Source organism: Symphodus melops (genome assembly GCF_947650265.1).
Source record: "Symphodus melops genome assembly, chromosome: 3".
NCBI classification, from domain to species: Eukaryota; Metazoa; Chordata; class Actinopteri; order Labriformes; family Labridae; genus Symphodus; species Symphodus melops.
Genome location: NC_136693.1, coordinates 10,589,657 through 10,614,739, shown reverse-complemented (window position 1 = coordinate 10,614,739; position 25,083 = coordinate 10,589,657). Strand labels below are relative to the sequence as shown.

Sequence of the window (25,083 nt, the reverse complement as noted above, 5' to 3'; positions counted from 1 at the left end):
GTTACAAATTACAATTAAATTACCACCCATCATGCTTTTTGTATCTCCATACATTTTCATAATTTAAATATTTAGTCATTCAATTTCACTAACTTTAAATTAATATGCAATGGTCCTCCACTCTTTAGCAATGCAGTTACTGCACTTAATCAATGCCTAAAGCAAACTTACATTTTTTAAGTGTTCTTTCAATGCAATGAGCCTCTTTGTTGTTTTCCAGTAGTTTCATTGTTTTGCAATTGATACAGGTGTGGATTTTCACAAAATGTTCCACTGTGCCAGAATTCTGTTTTCATGCAATGGTAAATAATGCAAGTCAGCCCAAGGTTGTATTCTTGGTTTTATTGAAGCCAGGGGTCTGATAAACATTTTCTTTATCTTTGTCGGCATAAGAAGCGAGAATCCACATGGCAGCTTGACAGGCTACAGAATTGTGTTAAAGTCATACAATCAAAATGCTGAATTAAATCAGGACACACAAAAAATGCAGCCAGCCATGTGCTTAGAATGTCTTGATATCCTGAATACAAAAAGAGCTGGAAGCAGAAGCTCATAGTCTCATATAGAAGTAGACTGACAATAGTGGTTGAAGGCAATTCAGTTAGGATGTGAAGAGGCAGTTCCTTCCACTAACCATTAAGTACAAAAGTATCAACATCTGTTGACTGATCAATCTTGGGATGACCCAATTCTTACAAACAGCAACTTTGAAACCAAGCAGCATGAGTGCGTCATTCCACACGATGCCAAATCATAACGTGTGTAACATGAGTGGCCTGGTTTTGTGAAGCTATGTCAGTGTGATCAATCAAGTTAGGGTGACTTTAGAAATTTTTCTGAAAAAGAAAGTGTCTATGGGAGGAAAGATATTAGAAACAAAACGTGCCAAAGTAGGATGTTTACACATACAAATGGATATTGCTACGTTGGCAAGCAGGACAAACCTGACAATGTTTTATGGTTTGTTTTCTCTACTTTAAGATGTCTGAATCATCCCCAGTGAAGGTTATGTATAGATGATTGATATCAAATGTACAATATCATTAGCAGAAAGGGGTTATTCCACAGTTAACCACCAGAGGGCATCTTCTATGACTCAAGCAGCAAATGCAGATATAAAATTAAGTTTTAAGTGAAGGTTAACTTCTAGGGTTCCATACTAAATTTTCTAAAAAGGCAAATCAAAGAAGAAAAATGCATTCTGGATTTGAAACTGTACTAACAGAGAGTTGATACAAGTTTCTCATGAAAAGTGCGCATTTCAACGTGTGTGGGTACGGCCCCTGGCTGTTCTTATAAATTGTGCTTCGTCCATGTTGCCATCAGACGATCAGGTGCACATCCCTCCCAAGCACAACTGAAGAACAAATAAAATTAATAAGAGCTTTGTTTTGTTCAAAAGTAAATCCAGAACAGTTGTTTAAATCTTTGACGAAATAAAAAAAAAAAAAAGAAAAAAAAAAAAATCAGATGAACCAGACTGTACACAAATATGGTCTCATGGCTATTCCTCGCAGTTCAAAAATTAAATTACTTTTAGACCAGTTTGGTGAACTACCTTTCATTGCTGCACACAAATTATCCATGTATATTGTTTCTTCTGACCTCTACAATTCCAGACATGACTGAGAGGAGTAAGGCATATCTGCAATTTAAATAAGTGGTAGTTCAAAAGAAGAGCTTTTTGTTAGAAGTGAAGTTTGGAATGCAAGGGCTCCATGCAAAGTGGGACAAAAAAGGGCCGCTGATTAATCTTATGGATAACTGTCTACTATAAAAGCAGAACATTGTGACTAATATGCATCTTTGGTTCATGGTTTCAATTCACTCCAGTTTGCCATTACTTAATTAGAAAATGGCTGTTTTCTTTGCCACTTGCAAATCAATCTGTGAAAGCTACTGATGAAAACTATCCATAGGATTAAGGAGGGCCTTGCATACAGACTTTAGATAATCTACAAATCATTTGATTCAGTTCTGGTGTCATGAAACCATAAAGATTACAGATTAGTGATATGGTACAGTATAATAATAAAACCTTATTACATAAGACAAATAAGCCACCCCTTAAGGACACACAGATTAATTAGGAGCGTTCCTGTGAAGGCAGGGGGCCCTGTGTGACAAACAGTAAGCTGTACATTGAAGGCAAAGGTTGTCATTTTAAATGGGCACTGAAAGAAGAAACTAAAACGAGCTGACTGGACAAACCTACAGGGACGTGTTTCTACAACTACTTCATGTAGAAACTGGGAATGTTGTAAATGACAAACAAAGTACAGTGGATGAGTACAACAAGCAAAACCAGAAGGAGGATAGTGCTGTCCATCACTACAGGATACAATATCTCAGTTTTGTTCCAACCACAGCAAATCGTTGTCTTTTGGCTGCAAGACGAGAGGTTTCACCCGCAGTAAGTGTTCGTCTGAGGGACCCAGAAGTTCCAACATGTGTTTTCTTAATTCCTTAATATGAGCAGCCTTTACAGTTTGTATGCAATCATTTAATCTATTGCTCTATTAAACACCATCGACTCGGCCACAGAAATCTTATTTCTGAAAAATAACAAGAGACCACAGGCTTGTTGTACATTAACACAAAATGTAAAACAAAATAAATTATTTGGATGACAGAAAAAAAGGACAAAAACCTTTCAACCAATGATGCTACAGTGCATTTCCTCTTACGCAGACAAGCACCTCTACTATGACACAAACCGCTAGATGTGCGAGGCACTTAGGAGTTATAGTAGGAAAGATGCTGCCCAAGCCCTTCCCCAAGTTTACACATTTGTAGCAAAAGAAGCGACTCTGTTGCAACCTCTGAGCCTGTCAATTCCCAACTCATGTAGTCAAAGAAGCTAATCAAAGAATCTGGACAGAATCGCATTTTATACAAAATCAAGTTAACCTGAATGTCTTTTTTTGTATTCATATTTACATAATCCTTCGAGGTGACTGAGGTGGACGATATGCTATGCTATCAGCTATCTGGACTGGTCATATTAGTGTCATGACAACAGTGGCATTTTTACATGTTATGCGATACAGTTGAATGTTTCCTTAAACTGGAAAAAATGGTGCACAACATAAAATAAAAAGAGGAACTTTGTATAAATACATCAGCATCATATCCAACATTTTTTTTTTACATACTACATGCGTTTGCAAATATTTGAATCGTTGTTCTCGATGAGTATATTTAAAACTTTAAATACCTTTTCAAGCGCAAACCAAATTCCTTCCATGAGTTAAGCTGACTCAAAAGGCAACAGGAGCGGTAATATTTCCACTCTAGAAACCCAACAGGAGAGGGAGTTCTAGCCCAGAAACTGGGGGACCTGCAGTCCAGCACATCAGGCTGCCTGCCGGGGGAGTGTGCACGCCTTTCCATTTATCAAAATTCCTCATGAAATAACACTTTCAGTGGAAGAGAGCACAGAAATAAAGCCAAGCCTTTAGCACTTATCTCATTAACACCTCCAACTCTCTTGTCTCACTCTTAACATATCACCAGAAGTCCAAGATATCTGATAGCATCTTAAAACTCGTTTTGGTAAAACCACCACGTGTGCGGACTTGACAGACGTTGGGAATTTGGTTCTGTTTTTATTTTCTTTTTTCCAGACTCACATGTTTTTTGTTTTTTTTTGCTTTTTGTTTTTCCAGAGTAATAACGCAGTGGATGATGCAGCTGTTTTTGTAGCCTTCACGCTTCATTCTCTGTCGGCGGCGGTGTGTTGTGAGCTGAAACCATGGAGTCTTGCTTGCGAGTCATCCTGTCCAACTCAGCCTGGACGTCAGTCAAACCCGGCTTCTGCCCTTGGAAAAAATAAAACAGGAGACAAAGCCCAAAAGTAATCTCCTGTAGCTTCTGTGTGTGTCAACATAAATCACAGCTTTGGAGGGATGGGGGGGTTGGAGGGTGATGCAGTCCCATGCACAAAGTTGGCGACTTGCTGCCACAGACACAAACTAATGTAATTATCGGACAATGGGAACATGTACTCGTGCATTGTGCATTCAGTTGGGTCACACAAACATGTTACTATTCATTAGAGCAGGAAACATGTACATGTCAGTGGTTTCAGACAGAGATGAGTTATGCAATGTTTCCCTCAATATTTTATTCAGTTCACAAACAGCACAGGACTTTGTTAGATTTCTAAAATGTAAATGTAACTGCTGAAGCTTGGGATAACATGCAAAAACAGCCAGCGTTAGTGAAGTCGCAGATAAACACAGCTATAAGTGAAATAGGGTGGCGAGATATGAAGTGGGGGAGAGAGACATTAACGCCATGGGAGCATCTGATTGGTAGTTTGGTGCATACAGGCCTGTCACAAGTTTCCCCAGATGTCAGAAGTTCAGTCAAAGAGGACAAGCTTTCTTTTTCTCCTGTTTTAACCTTCTCTCAGGCTGCAGAGATAAAGATGCTCCACAGCCACGACAACAGAGGCCCTCTTTCTATTCATCTTGTCTTCTTAACTGTGCATGCATGCACTGCATACTCTGTGATGGACCTGAGCTCAGGATTAAAGTTTTTCAACTTTTATTTAAATGTACCTGTAAATAAGGGTTAATGTCATGAGAGGTTGGAGGTGAGGAAATAAACAAAAATTGCTTGTACCTGTTTTCTTGGCAGACCCTTGCACTCCAGCTCCTACTGCTCCACTTCCCGGGCTCCCCGGGCTTCCTGGGGATCCAGTCTTTTTACTCAACAGACTGTTAAAGAAGTTAGCCAGAACTCCCTCATTGGCAGCCCCCGCTACATGGGAAACAAACAAAAAAGATTTGAAAAAAATTAAATAAAATAAACGTGGGTGTCAAATGTAGTCGGTGTGGGAATCACTATCATTATTAATGTGAGTCAACATTCCAGATAAATCCATCTGTGTTCTTAATAATAATAATAATAATAATAATTTACACTTTATTAATCCCACGAGGGGAAATTCAGTTTTTTTACACTCTGTCTAACACACACATAGGCCGAGATACACACTCATGCACAAACAGGGTTCTAGTGACATGCATTAATGGAGAGGTCTCAGAGTGAGGGGGCTGCCCACAGCGAGCGCTCCAGAGCAGTTTTGGGGTTCGGTGCCTTGCTCAGGGGCACCTCGGCAGTGCTCAGGAAATGGACTGGCACCTCTCCAGTTACCAGACCAGTTTCCGGACTTGGTCCGTGCCGGGACTTGAACCGGCGACCCTCCGGTTCCCAACCCAAGTCCCTACAGACTGAGCTACTGCCGCCCCAAAGTGGACCCGAGTCCAGAGAGCTTTCAAGGAATGTTTGTCTAGACCTGATTTAACTGTACACACACACAAAAAACCATTTTGATCAAATATTACAACTCCAAACTCTGACAGAGAAAAGTCTGCAGACTTTTAACATTTAGTTAAACCTCACATGTGCTGTGTTTTTATTTTAGTTTGGAATGCATAAGTCTCCTACTCTACTTAATGATGGAGAGAGAGCCAAGTGAGCAGGAATTACCAGTAATGCAATGTATTTTAGGTCTTACCTCCAGGGTGCAGTGTTGCACAAAAAGTAGATTAGATTAATCCGAATGAAACGAGATAAATGAAAAAGCAGTTTCGGCATGGGGTTCGAACTTCTTCTTTTTTTTGTTTTTTTTTAATATGGATTATTCAAGAGAATCCAGAATTAAATGGCTGCATCTATTTCATAAAACAAAGACAAACTTGGAGACACACTGAAAATAATGAAGCACAGATATGCATACCTTTCATGTTGGGGTCAGGCTTTTTCACAGCAGCCATCGGTGAGCCGCTGGTCACTGTGGGTTGGCCAGCGCGGCCTGAAGGCCTGGGAGACCCAGAGGATGTCCGCCCTGGAGACTCCTGTAATAAAAGAAACCAGAACAACACTGTAGTCACCAGTGAACAAAACAAACAAACCATCAGACACAGGATGAAGGGAAGAAGAAGATTCGATGTCTGAGATGTTAAGACACTTACTGTTGCTCCTCTTGTCGGTGTGGCTGGCTGCTTTGCTAACAAAGACTGTTAAAAAAAAAAAAAAAAAAAAAAAAAAAACACCAAATGAAGGTTAAATGTAGTTTTGGTTTGCATCTCCAATAATAAACCTAAACGTTCAATTCAAATGCACTGGGTGTAAATGGATATTATGTCTTATATCATATATGTCTTTTGGTTTACAAGCAGCAGGACTTGGGTCAAAAGAAACTTCGACACAGTAAACTTCTCTACACAAGTGGTGTTGAGTGTTATTTTAGATTTCTTCCTGGTTTCCATGGGCAAAAAATAGGAAGTGAAGGCAGTGGTATTTATCACGTGAAAGTTACAAATGTTCACTAGAGGGCCTGACGGAAGCGTACACAATGTTCAGGATCTAAACTGAAGACGGGCTCTTCTCATTGAAGCCACCGTTTTATTTGCATCAATGAAACACAACCAGAGATTTGACCACAAAAAAAAGGTGGTAGTGGGGGGGGGGGGGGGGGGGGTGAGAGACACATACCTGTTGCTTCATCAGGAAGACCTGCTCATCCTCTGCGTTTATCTCTTTGTCATGAACAAACTGTGAAGGAGAGCCGAAAAGACATCATGAGGCTGTTTCACTTTGGGCTGTGGTGTTGACCTTATGCCTCATCTTTTTCTCCTCCTTTCTCCAGAATTTGCATTACCATACCTTTCTAACCGGAGGCTTTGTGATAAAATCTTCAAATGGATCTTCGGGTCTGACCGTTGTGAAGTTTTCATGCAGAATCCCAATTTTCTTCTCATTATCCCATCCAGACGGACTGATGAAGGGAAGAGACGATGATAAGAACGTACAGTATTTATTCTGAACACCAGTGAGACAATGATGAAATCTTTAGAGAGCTACATAAAACCAAAGAATCTACAATTATGTGTGTACGCACATGAACACTGCATCCTTCTCCACCACTAAGGCCGATGTTGTGAACTGGAAGTCGTACATTTTATGGACAATATATTTGTAAAGCAGATCCAGGTTTTTCTCCTCTTTGACTGATGTGTAGATCAAACCAGCTCCGTCTGATTAGTTCAGTTAAGACAACAAGCCGAGTCGTGGAAGTGGTCGTCGATTAACTGACTGTTGGGATGAAGTCGAAAGAAAACAAAGGCCGCACAATGACAGTTGTGATATTGTGATCAAAACGACAAACACTGTCTCAACAAAAAGGATACACTGTAAGCAAAACCGCCTGATGTGGGACTGGATGAAATCAAAGTGCTCTTCTCTGTAGTCATGCTCCTTCTCTAGTACGCTGACTGCATCACACTAGGAGGGGGGGGAAAATGGAGAAGATGAAGTGACAGAGAAATAATAGCATGTAGTCAGAGTCCTAAACCAGGCAAGCCTCTAACATGACCACATTAGTAAGAGCATGTTTCTAATACTGTTCTTAGAGAGAACTGTAAACATGGGTCTTAAATGTTCACCTCTTATTCCAATCTGAATACTTCTCCTCTGACTCTAGGTGGATGAAGATGCATAAAACAAAGGTACAGTCACCTTTTTTGTAGTCAGAGTTAGCATGTGAAGCTCTGCTGATAGCTGCTTTCTGAACAAGCCGAGAGCATCATGATAAAAGCTTTGAGTTTATTGTCAGCACACTCAGGGTTGAAGATCGGCTGAACTTATTGTTTTCAGCGCGAGTCTTTGCCTCAAGGGTTAACATGAAACTGTGATGTTTAAAGATGCTGCAGCAAACAGTCCGATGTCAATGTTTCAGTACGGAATGGACAGACTATATCTGTCATGGTTATCGCCATGGTGATCCAGTATGCAAACTTTCTCGGACTAGAGCGGTAAAGGACATTTAAAATATCACTCCTGGCTCGAAGAATGGTTCGAAGAATGGCTCTTAGAATGGTTTACCTTTGAACAAACTATTAGCACTGGAATGCCCAGGTTGTGTGTGAGTGTGTTCTCCCCAAGTGGTAACACAACAGCCTCATCTTCTCCTGCGGTCGGGGGCCGTCTCTGTGGGGAGGGTTGGTTGGCATCCTCGGGTTCTGTGTACTCTTGAAACGCCTTCACCACTAGTGAAAAGACAGAGGCAGTAAAAGATATCAACTGTGACCAGGGTGAAGATAAAGCCCCCGATGATTAAGATAAAATAAATGTTAGCTCGGTTTAAACATTTCTGCTTCTTCTCCATTCATTAATGACCATTCCTTTAAAAACATATTACAGGCTGAATGAAGGTTTTTGTGACCTTGATCTTCATGCCTTTTAGACTAACTACTCAGAAAATCAAAGTCAACATTCAGTGAGAATGGATATCCCATTATACATATAAATATGTTTTAAATATATTTAAGAGAAGGGCTCATAATTTGGTTTAATTACCCCCTTAAGATATTCCCATGTCAAACAAAAAGACCATCATGTAAATCACTTGCATTCAATTTAATACCCATGTAGTCAACAAATAAAACCAGGATACCATATGATTCACATCAACTATCAATCGATGGTACACCACATCCTTCAGCAACAAATGTGGCTGGATAAATGTGATTTTTTTTTTTTTACAAATTGTGTTAACACACAAGATCCAGCAAATTCCATCAAAACTGAAATAAAACACAAAAAAACCTTAGCTGAATAAACATTGTTACAGTGGTCTCTATGGAACCACCTTCAGTGTCTGTAACACAAAGCTGCAGAACTGGAAACACAGTCTGGAGCACAGGGTTAATCATTGTGCAAAACCTCAACTATGTCTGTGAGAATGCACCACAGAGCATCGAGGGTAAACTTAAACAATGTTTGAAAACATGCCCTCCTCCACCCACTGACTTGCAAAGAAAATGAAAAACTTAAACTGTGCATACAACAAGCCATCGCTTCCTCACAGGTCTGACAGTCCAATGTCATCTATCACTGAGAGAAGGTGTGTAAATGATGTCAGTAAACTGTTCTTTCACTTTCCTGTTTTGCTGCCCAAGCCGTCCAGACATTCACAAAGCTGTGGTGTGTGGTCGTAGTGTGAGAGAGTGTGTGTGTGTGTGTGTGTGTGGGGGGGGGGGGGGGGGGGCTTGTTAAGGAAGCTTTGGCCTACTTCCTCAGGAGCTTCGGGAATGCAGTCAGGGACAGCCTACAAAGCAAGATTGACACGCCGTTTTGAGCCCCCTTTACTTTCAAACCCGGGATTTAGAATATGGGGTGAGAACTGGGGTTACAAGCAATCTAAAAGGCAACCTACTCGAATACAGGATTACGCAAATCCAGCGCATATGCACAAGAGGCTGGAGTATGTACATTGGAGCTTAAGAGCAGGAATTTAAGATGCTGAATTTACAACGTCTAGAAGGAAGATTTACGGAAAAATCTCTGGCTTCTCTACTCCCTACTGAAGTTCACATTGGTGGAAGCTTTTGAACATAGTTTGACAATAAATGTCTACAGACAAAAGTCAGAATTGAATCTCTTCCTTTAGGAAAATAGCAATGGAAACACAGGCAAGAATACCCATCAACTGGGCATTTTCTGAAAAACAATAAACCTCATTTAACTGATATTGTAACATTTCCACCACCATCTATTTATTAAGGTGCCCTGTCTTCATCAAAGGATCAGAACAATGGATTAAGCACAAATATCATGGGTAGTCTGACAACGAAAGCTCACTTTCTTTGATTTCAAGCTCACGGGAGAGTTTCTGATGCTTTATGGGGAAAAAAAACAAAGTTTATCTTGAAATATAAAGTGAAAGATACCAAGATAGACAGACTTTGACCCACTAAGCATTGTAACTGCTCCACAAATAAAGGTGAAGTCATAAAGCACACATCATCCGGGAGCGCTCGGAGCGTCTTCAGTGAGCTACATGTGCTGCACTTCACAAACTGAGCTGGCGTCAAAGTTTCATGTCACTGAATGTTTTGCACACTCTTAACCCAAAGGCCTAACCAGAGACAGGATTATCAATCGTTCTAAAGTCTCTGTGCAGCACACAAGTCTCATGTTTTGTATTGGAACTAGTGTTTCCCTCGGGATCAATAAAGTATCTATCTATCAGTCCTATTGAAACAGGAATTAACCTTTACGGTAATTCAGCCAAAACTAACTGATGACTAGCTGATGCTGCTATCACATGGCTAATCTGACTTGTTCCCTTTAAAAAGGAAACAGATCTTCAGTAAAACTAAACACCAGATGTGTGACTTCACTCCATTTTTTTCAGCTTGTTGTTCAGAAAATTCAGTGTTTCATCCAAGAACAGGAGTCACTGGGTGAATTATTTCTTGTTTCAGTGTTTAGTAGGTGGATCCTGTCATTTGACATGAGGACTCCAGAAGGCAGCCTACTTCAGTTACAGCGCAGCAGGAGTCAGAAAGCACGGCCCACTAAGTGTACCCAGACCAACTCAGTTTACGTCCCTTCCTTTTCCTGAAGCTGCTTGGAGGGGAGGGAACCATGATGCAATACATCTGCAAGACTCACTGGGCTAAAGCCACTCACACAGGCTTCCTATGTGTCGGTCAGCCAGCATCTCTCCCACTTACACACACACACACGTCTACAAATACCTAATCTAAATGGGTCTCACCAATCTGCCAGTAACATCCCAACTGAAGATGTTTTATCAGGATGACAAGCCTCAGCTAAACTAGAAATCTGTGTCATGACTGGGGTGAGGTCGAAATGCTTGGCAAAAGAGAGACAGAAGAAGGAACCCGAGAGAAATCCAAAAAGAAAGATTTAAAGTGATCAAATCTTGACTTAAGGAAATCTACTCCTATAAGACAGACAGACAAACACTCGTACTGCAAACCCTTCATAATCCATACTAACAGTACAGAGAAAAAAGGCACAATGTATAAAGTCCAAGCAATCTCCAGACTTCTGCATTGATTACATCACAGCAAGCCTTGCTGAAGTAATACAACTATTTTAAGTGAGGAGAAAAAAAAAACAGTCGAACAAGGTGAAAATGTGAATCCTATTAAAGTCATTACACCCAGTTAAAAGTTAGTACATGAGTTTAAACTGTGTGTTTTAGTCATCACTTGGCTATCAGCTTCCCTTTTTCTATTTCACACGTTTGCCAACACATGAAACTACTTGTTACCACTTGTCACTGTATAAGCATTTTGAAAGGTTGAGCACATTTTAAGACCTGTTCTGTCAAATTCATCTGCTCTGAACACCACTGGCAACGGCTCATTTTAGACGTGTGAGAGCCACAGCAGAAAGCAAACATGCTGCGACGTCATGCAAGCTGAACTAAACCAACATCTCCGAAAGCATCTTTCTAAACACAAAAGAAGTGTTCATAAGTGAGAGACGAACTGGCCTATAATTAACAGGGGAACAACATCTGAGTGGATCACGCTCACTGATCTGCAGAACTTGCCTCGAGCCTGAGCACAGCTGAGGATCAGCTGATTACCACCAAGAAACAACCCCCTGACAATGTTTGATACAAAGCTTTCCTTCCATCCTTTCTCTTCTTTATCCCACAGATAATTATCAAGAAGTCTGCTTCTTATTATGCTAGACAACCATATCTTCCGACCTGGGACGCTTCAGTCAACTTTCCTGAGTGCTGTTTCCTTTCAGATGTAGAAATGTAATATTTTCATATACGTCTCAGCTTATTGCATGCTGAGGCTAAATATGACGACACTATAGCAACCCGCAACCTTCTAATAATCCACACCAAGCAGACGCTTAAATGGAACAAATATCTGTTTGGATTCAAGCAGAAAAGAAAAAAATACTTTCTGAACAAGCCGAGAGCATCATGATAAAAGCTTTGAGTTTATTGTCAGCACACTCAGGGTTGAAGATCGGCTGAACTTATTGTTTCAACAATGTTCACAATGACAACAGGTGTACAAAGTCAGATATGACTCACTCTTTTGCTCCATTTCTCTCATGTCCTCAGGTGCGATCTTGAGCTTGTCCACATGATCACGTAGCACACTTGCCCACTTCTGCAGTGACTCCATAATGGTCCAGGGCCGCGACATATCCACGACGAATACAGCAAGACAGTCAGCTAGCGACTGGGGTGACACGGCAAACTTAAGTAGGCCTTTATGGTATAGGTCTCCATCAAGGATCCACACATTACACCGAGTAAGGTCTGCCAAGGAAACACAAAGTAAATGTCAAATAAATGAGGATTTTAAATTACTGCCATTGTGAAAAGCTGCTGCTGCTGCTAATCAAACCTAGACAAGCTACAGCAGGTAAACTCACCATCTCTGTCCTCGTCATGGACATTTAAGTACAGATACTCCAGACCCCTCCCTTTCTTGTTGTGATCAGCTCCTTGAAGTTTGGCCACGAGTGATGTTTTTCCTGATCCATCCTCACCTGCAAGATATTTTGATCATTAAAGAGGAATAGCATTGTTTCACTGTTTAAAACATAGCTCGGTTTTGACTAATAAAAGGAGTTCATGCAGGAGCAATCAACATTTAACATAACTAACTGATCCAAAAATAAACAAATACTTCACAATACGTCAAAGGAGACAATGACTACACTCATGTTCTCATGACTGTCTCACCAGTGTTTATTGTGTTTTACACTGCACACAGGCATGCATGTTTAAACATACGGCTTGGGCAATACTTACCAAATACCAGGATATTTTTCCCTGATGGCAACTTTGAACTGGATCTAGTTGAAACCTCGCTCAGTATTGAAGTCCTGTATGAAACAGCAAAGCACAAAAAGACCAAAGACCGTTACATTGTTAGTCTAGTGGCACTGACAGCTCCTTATCTAAACAGAAAAGTTAATCTGGTCAACTAGCCTTAAATAATTCCGCTTAACTCCATCTAATATTGTCGATAAGATTATTCCTCAGTCAGCCCCCGGATGTGCCCACAACAACAGAAAAAAGCAGGAAATGATCACTTACCGGTATTCATGAAATCACTACTCAATCTAAATGGCTAATGCCTGACAAACTGAAACCCAGGACATTTACAACCCCAATAACACGTCCTGGTCTAAGCCAACATTATTTCCCCCTGTGTGTACTTCGGTTACGCTATTAGCTTGTTAGCTTAAATAAGCTAGTTTTTAAGGTGTTGTCTAGACATGACATGACAATGCTTCTTGACAATATAACTACATCACTCCAACTTGACAGTACAACAACGACCTTTGTGTTGTTAAAGCACTTTACTGAACAATATCAAACGAACAATAGTTTTAACAAGCAGCAGCAGCCCTGACGTTAGCTTCGGTTGTTACAGCGAGCCGGGCCGGTGTCTGATTGAGACCGACCGGCAGTGACAAAGCAGAAGCATTTATGCTTTTCTTTCTTTTCTTTTCTTTTTAAAGTGAGTCAGCGACACGCGTGGAATTGTTAAAAGACATGCAGCAGAACTTGCCAAAGGTTTTGTCCTTCTTCCTCCTCGTTGTTATTGTCGCCCGGGAGCTGTTTCTCCAGAACGGGAGCCATCTTCTCTTTCTGTCACCACAAAGGCCCCGGCTGCTCCTCGGCTCCTCTTAGCACCGCCCTCATCCCAGCGGCCTCGGGTTAGTTTCATTCGTTCACCGCTACGTCCTGCTGGCGGGGTCTCTGGAAACATATCTGCACAATCAGACGAATGACAAAGTTTGTAATCATTTATTACAAAGATTGTTTAAATCACCACATCGCATGTTCAATGAGAACTTTTCACACGTGGGTTCAAACCATGAAGCAGACTAGTGGGCTTTCTGTCACATCACAGTGCGCCCTTTTTACATGTGATGTAATGTCAATTTGTAATTTCTCCATTAACTTGTTATATGGCCACCCTTTAACACACTTAGACCATACCCGATCATCTTTGACGTTCATTTTAGTATTTAGGCATTTTGTGTTGTATGTTTTTCGTGGACAGAGGAAGGAAGAACGGCTGGGATGAAATTTCTGCACCATGGATGAGACAGAGACTCTGGTTTTGGCTATGACCCATGCCTGAACAATATAGGCTATTTTAAAATACAATTTATTTTAAATTTCAATTCCATGGGAAAGCCCAAAGGATAAGGGTTAGGGTTAGAAAAGTTTAGCAGTTTTTAGAATTACTGTTTGGTTTACTGCAGATTTCATCATGTTCATCTTTCTTAAATCACATTATGTGTTTCTTTTGCTCATCCGCACTTCATGTAAAAAACAGTGTGGCATAATTGTGCTTTGAGAGGGTGTCGTGGTTGCAGTCTTATAAGCGCATACCATGAATCCTTACTGTATATTCAGTTGGACACACATGTCCCTGTGCAGCTTTCAGTCAAAGGAGTTTGATAGGCTGTTTGGGGAAATGCTTCCTTTTTTTCATGCTCAAAATACAACACAGAAGTATCAGGAGCACCTTGACCTCTTTAAAATTGGGTTTGTGCCATTTAGAAGCCTACAACAATTATTTGTAATAAATTATTATACAATTTATTGTTCTGGGATGTTATATGGGAAGTGGATTTTTTTGATTTTTTACCCCAAGGAAAAAATAAAGGCCTGTGAATGAACGAAGATCATCCAACAGTTAGTGGGACTGTAGTGCCACCATCAGTCTAAAAAGAAGTGTTTCGTAAGTCCTTGCGAGTATCAACCTTTTTTGATAAGTGTCCAGTAGAGGGTGCCATTTATTTTCCGTTTAAATTGAATGGAAATAAATAAATAAAACTCTCAACTGTAAAAAAAACCCTAATAATAATGAATAAAATCAGGCCTATAACAGAAGCTGTGTAAACCGGCAAACTTTATTGAACCACTGTGAAACTTTGTAAGTCTTGATTTTTTAGCAGACCAAAATAAGCACAGATTTGATTTTATGCAGATATGTCATACTTTGATATTTTACTTTCTAACAATGATGGTATTGACACTGCTGTAGATACAGTTTTCCACTGACTAAAAAATCCCAAACAAACTGAGCAATAGGCCAAAGCACAATTAACGACTAAGCTTCAAAGGGAAGTATGACTTTTAAAAAACTCTCACCATATTTTGTTTGTAAGACCTACTGTTATATTGTTGAAAAATAACAAATTCCAGGCCATACTTGAAAGAAATTCCAATAATGCTTTGAGAAAAGTCAAAATTATAATGTTTTTCTGTTGATTATTTGGCTACAACTTAGTCAAATTCTTGTAGGTTCATTCATGTAAAGTTCCTCACATTGGGTCCGCCTCCACAGAAGCACAGATCTGTTGCACACTTCTGCACCTATTGTTCTCTGGCAGGGAGCTACAGACCCATTGATTGTAGTCACTAAGAACACCTGTCTTTTTTTCTCCAAATCTTCAGGGTTTGTATCAGTCTCGCTCAGCACCAGAATTGTAGACAGATTAATTTGGAACATTTACACGATGACCCTGTGGGGTTATCCAAGACCTCCCCATAAGTATGTGTCTCCTCAGTCTCTGTGGAGAAGATTGGTTGAGTTAGATGGTGGTTACTCTCACGAGAATGCATTCCTGAGCTTCTGCATCATGTGAAACCCAGCTGCCGCTGCTGCCCCTTTGTCACTCTGTAGCTCTGCTTCCAGCAGGAAAAACAAATAAGACTGATCTTTGGGGAATCAGGAAGGCAGACAAATTGGCAACAAACATTTCATATTCAAAACTAGGTCCAACAAGATCAACAGAAATGTGTTGTTTTAATGAACCTGTGAAATTTATAGTTTTTTGATTGTTTTTGTAAATACTTTTTCTTCAACTCTTAGTATTTTTTTCCTGTATGTATGTGAATATGTACAAAATAAACCAAGAACATTTCATTTGTCATAATTACAGAGCCGTAAACAGTTTAAATGAATTCCTTAAAAAATGCATTTTGCAAGGTATTTACAAAAATATAACATTAGTTTTCATATTTTATTAATGTATGTTTTAAATCATGAAACATTAACGTTTTAATGCCCATCACAGGGTGTCTGTAGACACTGTTGTGTGAGCCCTTGAAACAGGAGAGGGTGCTGTCTCCTCAGTGACACTGTCTGTCTGTTTGTAAGTAGGGTAGTGATTTTTAGTTCTTTGGGAAAAACCAAGAATATCAAAGTAAATAAAAAAAATATAGGCCATATTAAACAACTAAACAATTTGAATGAATCATATCAAGACTATTTTGGAGTTACAGAGATTTTTCTCTTTACGTGTAAGTAAATTACAATGACAATATTTTTCATGTGCTGAGAACTATTTTGTGTTTTTCAACAATGTCGTAGTCATGTACTGTATCCTACAGTAATCAGTATCCATATTCTTAAATAAGTATAAAAACCTCCTTAAAAAAGTCGAATAGAGAAGGACAAATTAACCTGTTTGGCAGCTTTCCAAAGGCACAGCAAATACCAGGTTGTTGAGTTTTGAGTGATGTAATAAGAGCGTTTGTCCAATTGTTGTGCAAATTCTGAACAGTTTCAGTCAAACACATTTTAAAAGAAAGGTGTTTGTGCGAGCTTGCAGTGAAGAGTCAGTATCTGTTCAGCAGGTGAAGAGTTTCAATTACGTCACACTTTTTGGTAAATGTTTATATTGTATGTGAAATGTCATCATTGTTGTGCCCCATGCACAATTTTTTTCAATACATACACTGGTTGTTGTCAGATACCTTAACAGTGTGTCAATGGCATGCTGCAAGTTTTGTTTGTTGTTGAAGCTGACAACATGTTCACCTGGTAGAGTCAGTTGTTGAATTTCATTAAGTCTCACCCCGACCACCCTTGTTCCATTAACACATGGAAGGCAAAATAGCAAAGAGGCGCAAATATCAGAATACTTTTCAATGGTCAAAGTGAAAGTTTGATCCTCTTCTCTTTATAACCCTACCATATAAACAAACGTGGGTCACTATTCATTTAATGATCCGTGGGAAAGTAGCCTACATATTTCAGACTGCATGTTTTGACTATGGTTATAATCCCTCATGATTTATGAAAAACACAGATGTTTATTTATCACTAGTTTTTTATTTTATTTTATTTTATTTTATTTATTTATTTTTTATTTATTTTTTCTTGGGGGGGGGGGGGGGGTTCAGCTCACAAATAAATCACATTTTCGAATCATATAAATTCAATTTAGCAATTTGAACCAATTTAAAACCAGTTGGCTCCATAATTGACTTAGAATACGTTTGAACTTGTTATGCCCCTTTACATCTGCATGTTTCGCATTTGAATTTCCTCACTGCTGTATACAAAGTGGGATTAGCATGGCCTGTATTTCTGAGAAACAAAATAAGAAGGGAAAATAGGATAAAATCCCTATATTTTATTGAGATGACGATGTACACGCGCACGCGCGTGCACGTATATGCTGCACAAGTAGTTTCACTGACACAGTGCCTTCCATGCATAATTGATGTTGTAGTAATACTTACTCGCATTGCTACCTGGCAAAGTAAAAGAAGGGGGGAAATTGGCATTTCACGGAATAAAAAACAAGTATGTTGTACTTATAGCTATAGAAAAGACATAGGCTACATCGTCGCTCTCTGTTCGCAGATGTAGACCGGTATTGCAGACAAGGAATAAAAAAAAATGCGCTGAAGTGGGTGTGTGCGGGAGAGGAGGGGTTAAAGATGGGAGGGTATAGATTGCAGACGGAGCACTAGAGGGGTAGGCTGCATTGTGATAGCGACAGATGTCTAGAAAAGTGTGAGGGAGCACTCCTCAGTTACAGCACAGTCCTACACCGAATCTCGGAGAGCAGGGGCGGAATCTACAGCTGTCACTCCAAAGGTTTACCTCTATTATAACACATCCAGCCGGAGCTTGAAGAAGAGGAGGCACAAGTGATTATTCTCTGGAAATAGCCTACAGGTCGGTCCCAACACACAATTTATGTATTCATTTTTACATACCATATGTTTAGGGTATATTAAGAAAAACGAAATAGAAAGAAGAGAGGTGCATGTGCAGCAGCTAACCCATTGTTCTCTCTCTCCTTGCCTTTCTCTTATTATGCAAATTTGTAAATTTGTAGGCTGACACTATGCAGGCAGGATTTTTTCTTTTCACCGTTTTTCAGCTATTGAATTTGATTTCTCCCAATGCAGTAGAGCTCGTTTTTAAAGCAAGCTTGGCGATTTTAAAGACCTCTAAAGCTAAACTGAAAGTCATAAAGTTTTAGTTTATGTTAGGTATTAACCTATTATTGTGGTGAATTCCATTTTCTGTTGCATGCTGTGGAAGTACGACATTTTCAAACGATGAACAAAAAGGGCAGAGCAGCTGAGAGAAGCAGAAGCAGTGGGTGGGTTAAAATGGGGGATGGAGACCCCTCCACAGCCTTTATCACTCAAGTGTCTTTAGCCGGTGTATAGTATAATTCCCCTGTATAGGGGTCCAGGCGTTTTTACTCTACACTTGATATAAATTAGTACTAGTGTTTGCTGCCAGTTTTGATTTACCCATTACTTTTGACAGTGAGTAGCTGCTGCTGAGGAATCCCTATATCCTTTGTTACCAGCCAACAGCATATGCTGCTTTAACTCGAGCCTCCTTTATTTTATCAATATGTGCATATTGCTCTTTTTTCTTCTGCACACTTGACGATGTAAAATGAAACTTTAGCTTGAGAAAAAATCAGAATTTTTTCAAGCAAAATTGAAAAATGTAAGTTGAAATTAAGACTTTAGATTTTCTCCTTCAACTGTACTTGCTTCGTCTTGAATTGAAAGCCATCTACACCAAGGGTTTTGGAAAAATAAGACGAATGCATACCAACCACCTGAAAAAAATATATGGAACTTTTGCGAAAGTGGTTCTAAAAAAAACGATTAGGCTGTAGTTGCTGTTTAAGCAGGTACAATTTTTGTGGATGGATCATCGCTTATTATTTGTGTAGGGGATGGGCAGACATCATGGTGTGTCATTCATCTGGTCTTGGTTGCTCTATTGTAGCACTATGTACAGTTCCCAGATAATCTATACCCACATGCTTACTTTTAGGGTAACATTTTTACTTTTGATGTTTTAGTTAGGAAAAGTAGTAGTAGTTCCATCTTTTGCCTGGAGAAGCATCTGTCAAACTAAAATAAGCAAACGTATCAATCAATTACACTTTTAAATGAATGCGTTTTGAACCTACATTCTTCATATTGCAGAACCATGGCGTGTATGATCCCATATGTTCAAACATGTTGATTTACTGGGTCTGCTGAAACACAATCGGTAAGATCAAGTAGAACTTCCAGTTCTCTTTTCTATCACTTGGAGGAAGTTGCATTATTTGGCAATCACTAAATGTTCCTCTATACTTCCACATCAGTCTTTTCTCACAAACCTATGACTGCAGGACAGGTTTTGTAATAGAAAGTGCCAATTTTATTAATTTCATTTTACACAATATTGTTTTCACAGACAATTCTTTTTAATTGATGGCATGTGAATGTAAACGTGGCTCTAGATTTCCTCAGTCAGTGTGTGTTGTAAAACTCACTTCATTTTGTACCATGAAAAGAGAGGAAAAGCTGTGTATCTACATGATAGAGTTCCAAATGAAAGTTGTAGCCCTCTTTGGCACTGAGCCTCACACAACATTCCTGGAAGTGTAGAGAGTCTGCAGTGTTGTCTGATCTCAGTTAGGTTCCCATGCATTTACATTTGCCTCTGAGCCAAACTGTGTTTGGCAGAGTGCAGGTGCCTAGTTGAACTTCTAATTCACGTCCAGACAAAAGACTTCCTAGAACCATACATGTTTCTGATAGATCACTCTTTTGGTGAAAGGAACTAGTTTGAACCAACCCAGCATTTCAAAAGGGTTGACATAACTCATTTCTAACTTGCCATTTAAAATGTAACTAAGAAATAACAAATACCATAGTGATCAGCTCTATGTGCGGTAGGCCTAGTGGTTCAATGATTAGCAATGTGTGCTCACAACAAGATAAAAATGAACCTGGGTCTAAGCAATCCTGCTTTAGTAGTCTTGTAATGACTTAATGAAAAAGGCATTAGGGTTTATGTCCCATCTGTTTGATTGGAAACACAATTTTCCCTATCGAAATTGATGCAGTTCTCTCAGTCTTCAATATATGAAGTTGAAATGTGTGGTTGAACAATGCATTTTAAGCATTGCATAATTTAGGAACAGGTCAAATGAAATTGTTTTCCTTTTCATTAAAAGACATCTTTATTTACTTGTTCTTAGGAGAGACCATGGGAGGAAAACTGAGCAAGAAGAAGAAGGGATATGATGTGAGCGACCCAAAAGATGCTAAAAATGAGGCAAAAGCTGCAGTTGCAGAGGAGTCTGCTAAAGTGGAGGCTGAAGCCACACCCACACAAGAAACATTGCCAGCTGAAGCAAATAATGTAGTCGAGGAATCTGTGGGGTCAGCTGTGGCAGCAACAACAGAAGCTGTACAAGCTCCAGAAGAGCCCAAATCTGCACCTCCAGAGGAACCAACCGCTCCAGTAAAAGAACCAGCTCAAGTAAAAGAAGAACCAGTTACTGTATCTGAAGAACCAGCTCCAGTAGCAGAAGAACCTGTTTCAGCAGCTGTGGAGACAGCTCCTGTGGTAGAGGAGGTAGCAGTAGTTGCAGAAGAACCAGCTGCAGCAGTTGAAACAGCTCCTGTAGCAGAAGAACCTGTTGCAGCAGCAGCGGAACCAGCTGCAGCAGCAGAGGAGGTAGCTGTAGTTGCAGAAGAAACAGCTGCAGCATTGGAACAAGCTCAAGTAACGGAAGAACCAGTTGCTGCAGTGGAGGTGGAAGCTCCAGTTGCAGAAGTACCAGCACCAGTAGCAGAACAACCAACTGCAATTGCAGAACCAGCTCCAGTAGAAGAACCAGTTGTAGCTGCAGAGGAGATAGCTGCAGCAACAGAGATTTCGACCCCAGTAGTAGTAGTAGAAGAACAAGCTCCAGTAGAGCTCCCACAGGCTCCAGTAACAGAACCAGAAGTCCCAGAACCAGCACCTGAAGAACTCCCTGTAGAAGAACCAGTTGGAGTTGTCGAAGCTGTTCCAGAGTCAGAATGTGTTCCTGCCAGCACAGAGGACCAAGAGCCCATCCAAGAGACTGTTACTGAGCTAGAAGTAACTGTGGTGGAGACAGTATTGCCCACTCCTGTCCCTGAACCAGAGGCAGTGGCTGAACCAGAGCCAGTCTTGGAGCCAGTGCAAGAACCAGAACCAGAGCCAGAACCAGAGCCAGAGCCAGAATTAGTAACAGATAAAGAGCCAGAACCAGCACCAGAGCAAGATGAGCAAGTACTTCAGTTGGAGCCTGAAAATGTTGATGCATTGGAATCTACAGCAGTTGAGCAAGTTGAAGTGGTTGTGCCGGTCCCAGTAGAAGCACCATCTGACATTTCTGAAGCACCCCAGGTATTGGAGACCGCTGCAGTGGAGGTTAATGTTGAATCTCAGCCTATAGAAGAGCAATCCATTGCTTCCATTGCTGAAGAGGCCTTGAGCACTGAGGCGGCAACTGAGCCAGAAGCAGCAGAACCTGTCCCTGAGATTGTCATCTCTGAGTCTGTCTCTACAAGTGAAATTTCCACAGAGGTAGCCCAAGCCCCCGTTGAAGAGATACCTTGCCCAGAGCCTGAGGTAGAAACCAAGATGGAAAATGGGAATTTAGAGAGTCCTTGTGTTACAGAGGATGTGGTGCAAGTAGAAGCACTCCCTACTGTGAATGGAGAGTGTACAGATTCTGCTTCCACACCGGTGGAGGAATGCATAAATGGTGGTGAGGAGACGCCAATCAAGGAGCAGATTGACTTTGAACTAAAAAAGGAGGTGAACCTGAGTGGGGATGTCCAGGAAGTTCCAGATTCAGTCCCCGACATTGTGGAGCCTCTCAGCACTGAGGTCACCCAGGCAGTCTGAAGAGAAGTCATCATTCAAATCAATGTGAATTCAATTTAATTTCCTGATGGCAAGAAAGTCATCACAGTATCACAAACACAGCTAGGCTTTCTGGAATGCTGTACCACCGCAATGTCTATAATGGTAACTCAGGCAAAAGGATGTCTTATGTCGAGTAACCAAAAATGAAATGCAACCACTTGAGGATTGAAGCAGAGAGGGAGAGACAGACTGAGAGAGGAAGTTAAAGATGTGTAGAGAAGAGATTGAGATTGAAGTTTGAGGGTGAGTGTGGACAAACTGTGAAACTGGATAGCAGAGCAAAATTACTGGACAGTAAATATTAAAATGAAAAGAAGAAAAAAAATCTGTCTTTGTGTGTGAGCCCAATGAATATTATGAAGTGGTCTATTGGAACAGCATTCATTATTAGTATGTTATCTGATTTAGAATGTCATATATCCTTTCTATAACTATATGCAAACACATGGCATAAATGTTTTGGCCTTTTATAACATTGGTACCTGTGAGGAGTGTTCATTTGAAACTGATTGTTCGGAATAGAGAATAAAAAGAGATTGTTATAGCCTAAAGTGATCTCCCTTTTATTTTTATGAATTTTCACAACAACATTAAGTGTATCACAACTGCTCTATAAGCAGGGGTTACTAGTTAGATTTATTGTAATCTACCCTCAGCTATGGACTAGACTTTTCTCTTCTCAGTTAAACCCATAAAACCAAAGATAGATTTTTTTTGCAACTTTGGTTGAAAGAAAATCAGAGGAACTTTATTTACAGAACATCTTGACTCTGTTAATTTCAAACCACTTGTTGACGTCCACTCGCTCTACAGGTCATATCAGTTCCACAAGGTCAGAGTTTGACTGATTATACATATGTGGGAAGAGCAATGCCCTTTGGGTCATTGGCCACATTCAAAATATTTTTGTTGGTGGAAAATTTCCCTTATATTTGGTAACCAGCCTTTCTGGCACGATTTGGCAAACCAAAGGAATCCAATGTAACCAGTAAGATCATTTTTCAGAGATCTTCAGAATTTCCTTAGCCTGTTCTCTCCTCATCATGAGTCCTGCTGAATCTCCATGCCATTGCAACGCACCCTGCCAACATTTCGCAGATCCATACAGGCAAGGGGAACCAAAGAGGGGGGAGGGGCAGGAATGCTTGCAGGAGGCAGAGAAAAGGAAGAGGGGGGAAGGGTGTACTGGGATGAAAGCAAGTGCTGTGATGCTTCACAGACGGAAAGAAGATGTCCAAAGAAGATACACTTGTGTGGCTAATTACATTTTAGACCATTTTACAGACTAATGATGCAAGCAATGGGGACGAGTTTTATAGTTCAATAATAATTGGGAGATATAAAAGTTTTAACACCTACCTGACGCTTCCTTATAGAATGCTGCCACGCCTGTAGCTCACACCAATGTCCGAGATGAAAGGGTCTTTCTCAAGTAGGTGCTAACACCTGTACATTAGCAAGTGGGAGTAAAATGATATTTGTGTATCTGCCCATCTGTGTGTGCACTGTAATGGAGACCAGGGAGGTGAGTGAGGGTGGGTCTCAGTAAAGTATGGTCATCCAACCTTGAAATAACTACTGGACCATTGGTCAAAGCATAAGAGGAGATCTGATAGTGATAACGGGAAGTTCCCATTGAAGTAGCTCCATAATGGACCCGTGCACATACCAACTCTCTCCAGTTTCTTAAAAACATACTCCAGCGCAGCACATTTATGAAAGGAATGTTGCGGAGAGGGTTTGGGGGCTGGGAAGATGAATTCACTGGCATGTTTTCATCTATGTTTCAGAACTGTTTGGTCAAAATGATTTACATCCTGTGCATATGGGTTGCTGCCATGAGTTGCTGCTGGCTTGGTTGGAAAACATTTAATACAAAGAAGAAAACAGAATTATCTAACAGATGATTACTGAACTTGATGAATGTGGAGTTTTAAAACTATTTTCTTATTATTACTATTCTTGAAGAATATTGAAAACAAACTATACTGTTTATAGTGTCTTTAAAAAATAAATAAATAGAAAAAAACCCAACCTAATATCATTGGCTGGGTGACGCATTTTAATACAACATCTTCATCCAGCAGCAGAGTTGACCCTGTGTTGGTTTACAAATCATTAATAGGTTAAACTCACAGGTATTTATAGAACCAGAGAGTAGGTAAAAAAGGTCAGTTGGCAGCAATATGACCTTCAAACCTTCAATGAACAATAGATATCCGGGGGAGAAACATAAAAAAACCCCAACCCTTCTAATGAAGAAGTTGTGTCAGCAGTTACCAGGAATAACTTTAAAGAAAGACATAAAATAGGTGAATATACCCTGTCTGAGGTTCTATGTTAGAGGCCCATCGCTTACACAATTTCCAGTTTCAATTTCCTTTGCTTACTCTGTCTTTTATGTGTGAGTTCATTGGGAGAAAAAGGTCCTTGTCTTTTGCATCTTGATTTAAACACTGCTTTAAAGTTGCATAGTTGTGACAGGCCAGCTGCACTGCCTGGTTACCCCAACACTATGTGCTCTATATGCAAGCTCCTGCACAAAGCTCAGACTGTGTTCCAGCTTCTTTTTACCCTGTGCGAAGACCAGCCTTCAGGCTTTAGCAGTCCCCAACTCAGAAGCAAAAGGAAAAGAAAACCTGAACGAATCCAAAGGTTATATAATGAGAAAACTCATGAGGCACTGACCCATAATGTCAAGTTTTCAAGGTTGTAGTTTTTTTTTCCACTGGGAAACGTATCCCCAGACTTTCTTACTGTTCATGTCTTTTTAAGAAACCCATCAGAATACCACCAGTAGCTCTATATTGGTTCATTGGAGTTAGTGAATGAAAGGGGTTGTAAGAAAAACTGATAAATACAAATAATAAATTCAATAATATATTGACAAGCATATGACTTATTTATTATTTCAAGCCCTGAAGGTATTTTTGTATATGTCTTGTTTGAAAATGTTTTATTGGTCACCTCAAAATACATAGACAAAAAAGTAGTATCTATCTCATGTCCTGTTTTTTCTCCAAATTCCACAAAGCAGTATTTATAACTTGCAGGCATAACAGTGCTTGAGTCTTTACTAGTCAGTGTAAACACAAAGTAAGAAGGATAATGGAGCCCCTAAAACAACAGCTTACAGACCATTTTAAAATGCTGTAGCATCTACAGTATATGGGGAACAGAGATTGTAATGTAGCATTTTATTTACCTGTATTTTCTACCTTTATTTTATCAGGAACATTTC

At 40.0% G+C, this 25,083-nt stretch overlaps 2 protein-coding genes across 3 annotated transcripts; one reads left to right on the top strand and one right to left on the bottom strand.

The window, feature by feature from the left end:
• Nucleotides 1-327: 327 nt before the first annotated feature.
• Nucleotides 328-13,505, bottom strand: dync1li2 (dynein, cytoplasmic 1, light intermediate chain 2). 2 transcript variants are annotated; one of them, XM_079338715.1, is made up of 13 exons: nt 13,383-13,505; nt 12,617-12,690; nt 12,235-12,351; nt 11,888-12,118; nt 7,897-8,060; nt 7,203-7,296; nt 6,914-7,049; nt 6,679-6,790; nt 6,508-6,567; nt 5,985-6,029; nt 5,750-5,867; nt 4,630-4,767; nt 328-3,821 (listed from the first exon to the last, which is right to left on the bottom strand). In XM_079338715.1, exons 1-13 carry the CDS (start codon nt 13,451-13,453, stop codon nt 3,709-3,711), a joined length of 1,473 nt encoding a protein of 490 aa, XP_079194841.1. In that variant the 5' UTR covers nt 13,454-13,505; the 3' UTR covers nt 328-3,708. The 2 variants fall into 2 exon arrangements, with proteins under 2 accessions (XP_079194841.1, XP_079194842.1); XM_079338716.1 differs by having other exon boundaries at nt 328-3,816.
• Nucleotides 13,506-17,588: 4,083 nt separating this feature from the next.
• LOC306821482 (uncharacterized protein) lies at nt 17,589-22,393 on the top strand. Its single transcript, XM_079339940.1, has 2 exons — nt 17,589-17,804; nt 20,137-22,393. The coding sequence occupies exon 2, from the start codon at nt 20,145-20,147 to the stop codon at nt 21,819-21,821; it is 1,677 nt and encodes a 558-aa protein (XP_079196066.1). The 5' UTR covers nt 17,589-17,804; nt 20,137-20,144; the 3' UTR covers nt 21,822-22,393.
• Nucleotides 22,394-25,083: the final 2,690 nt, after the last annotated feature.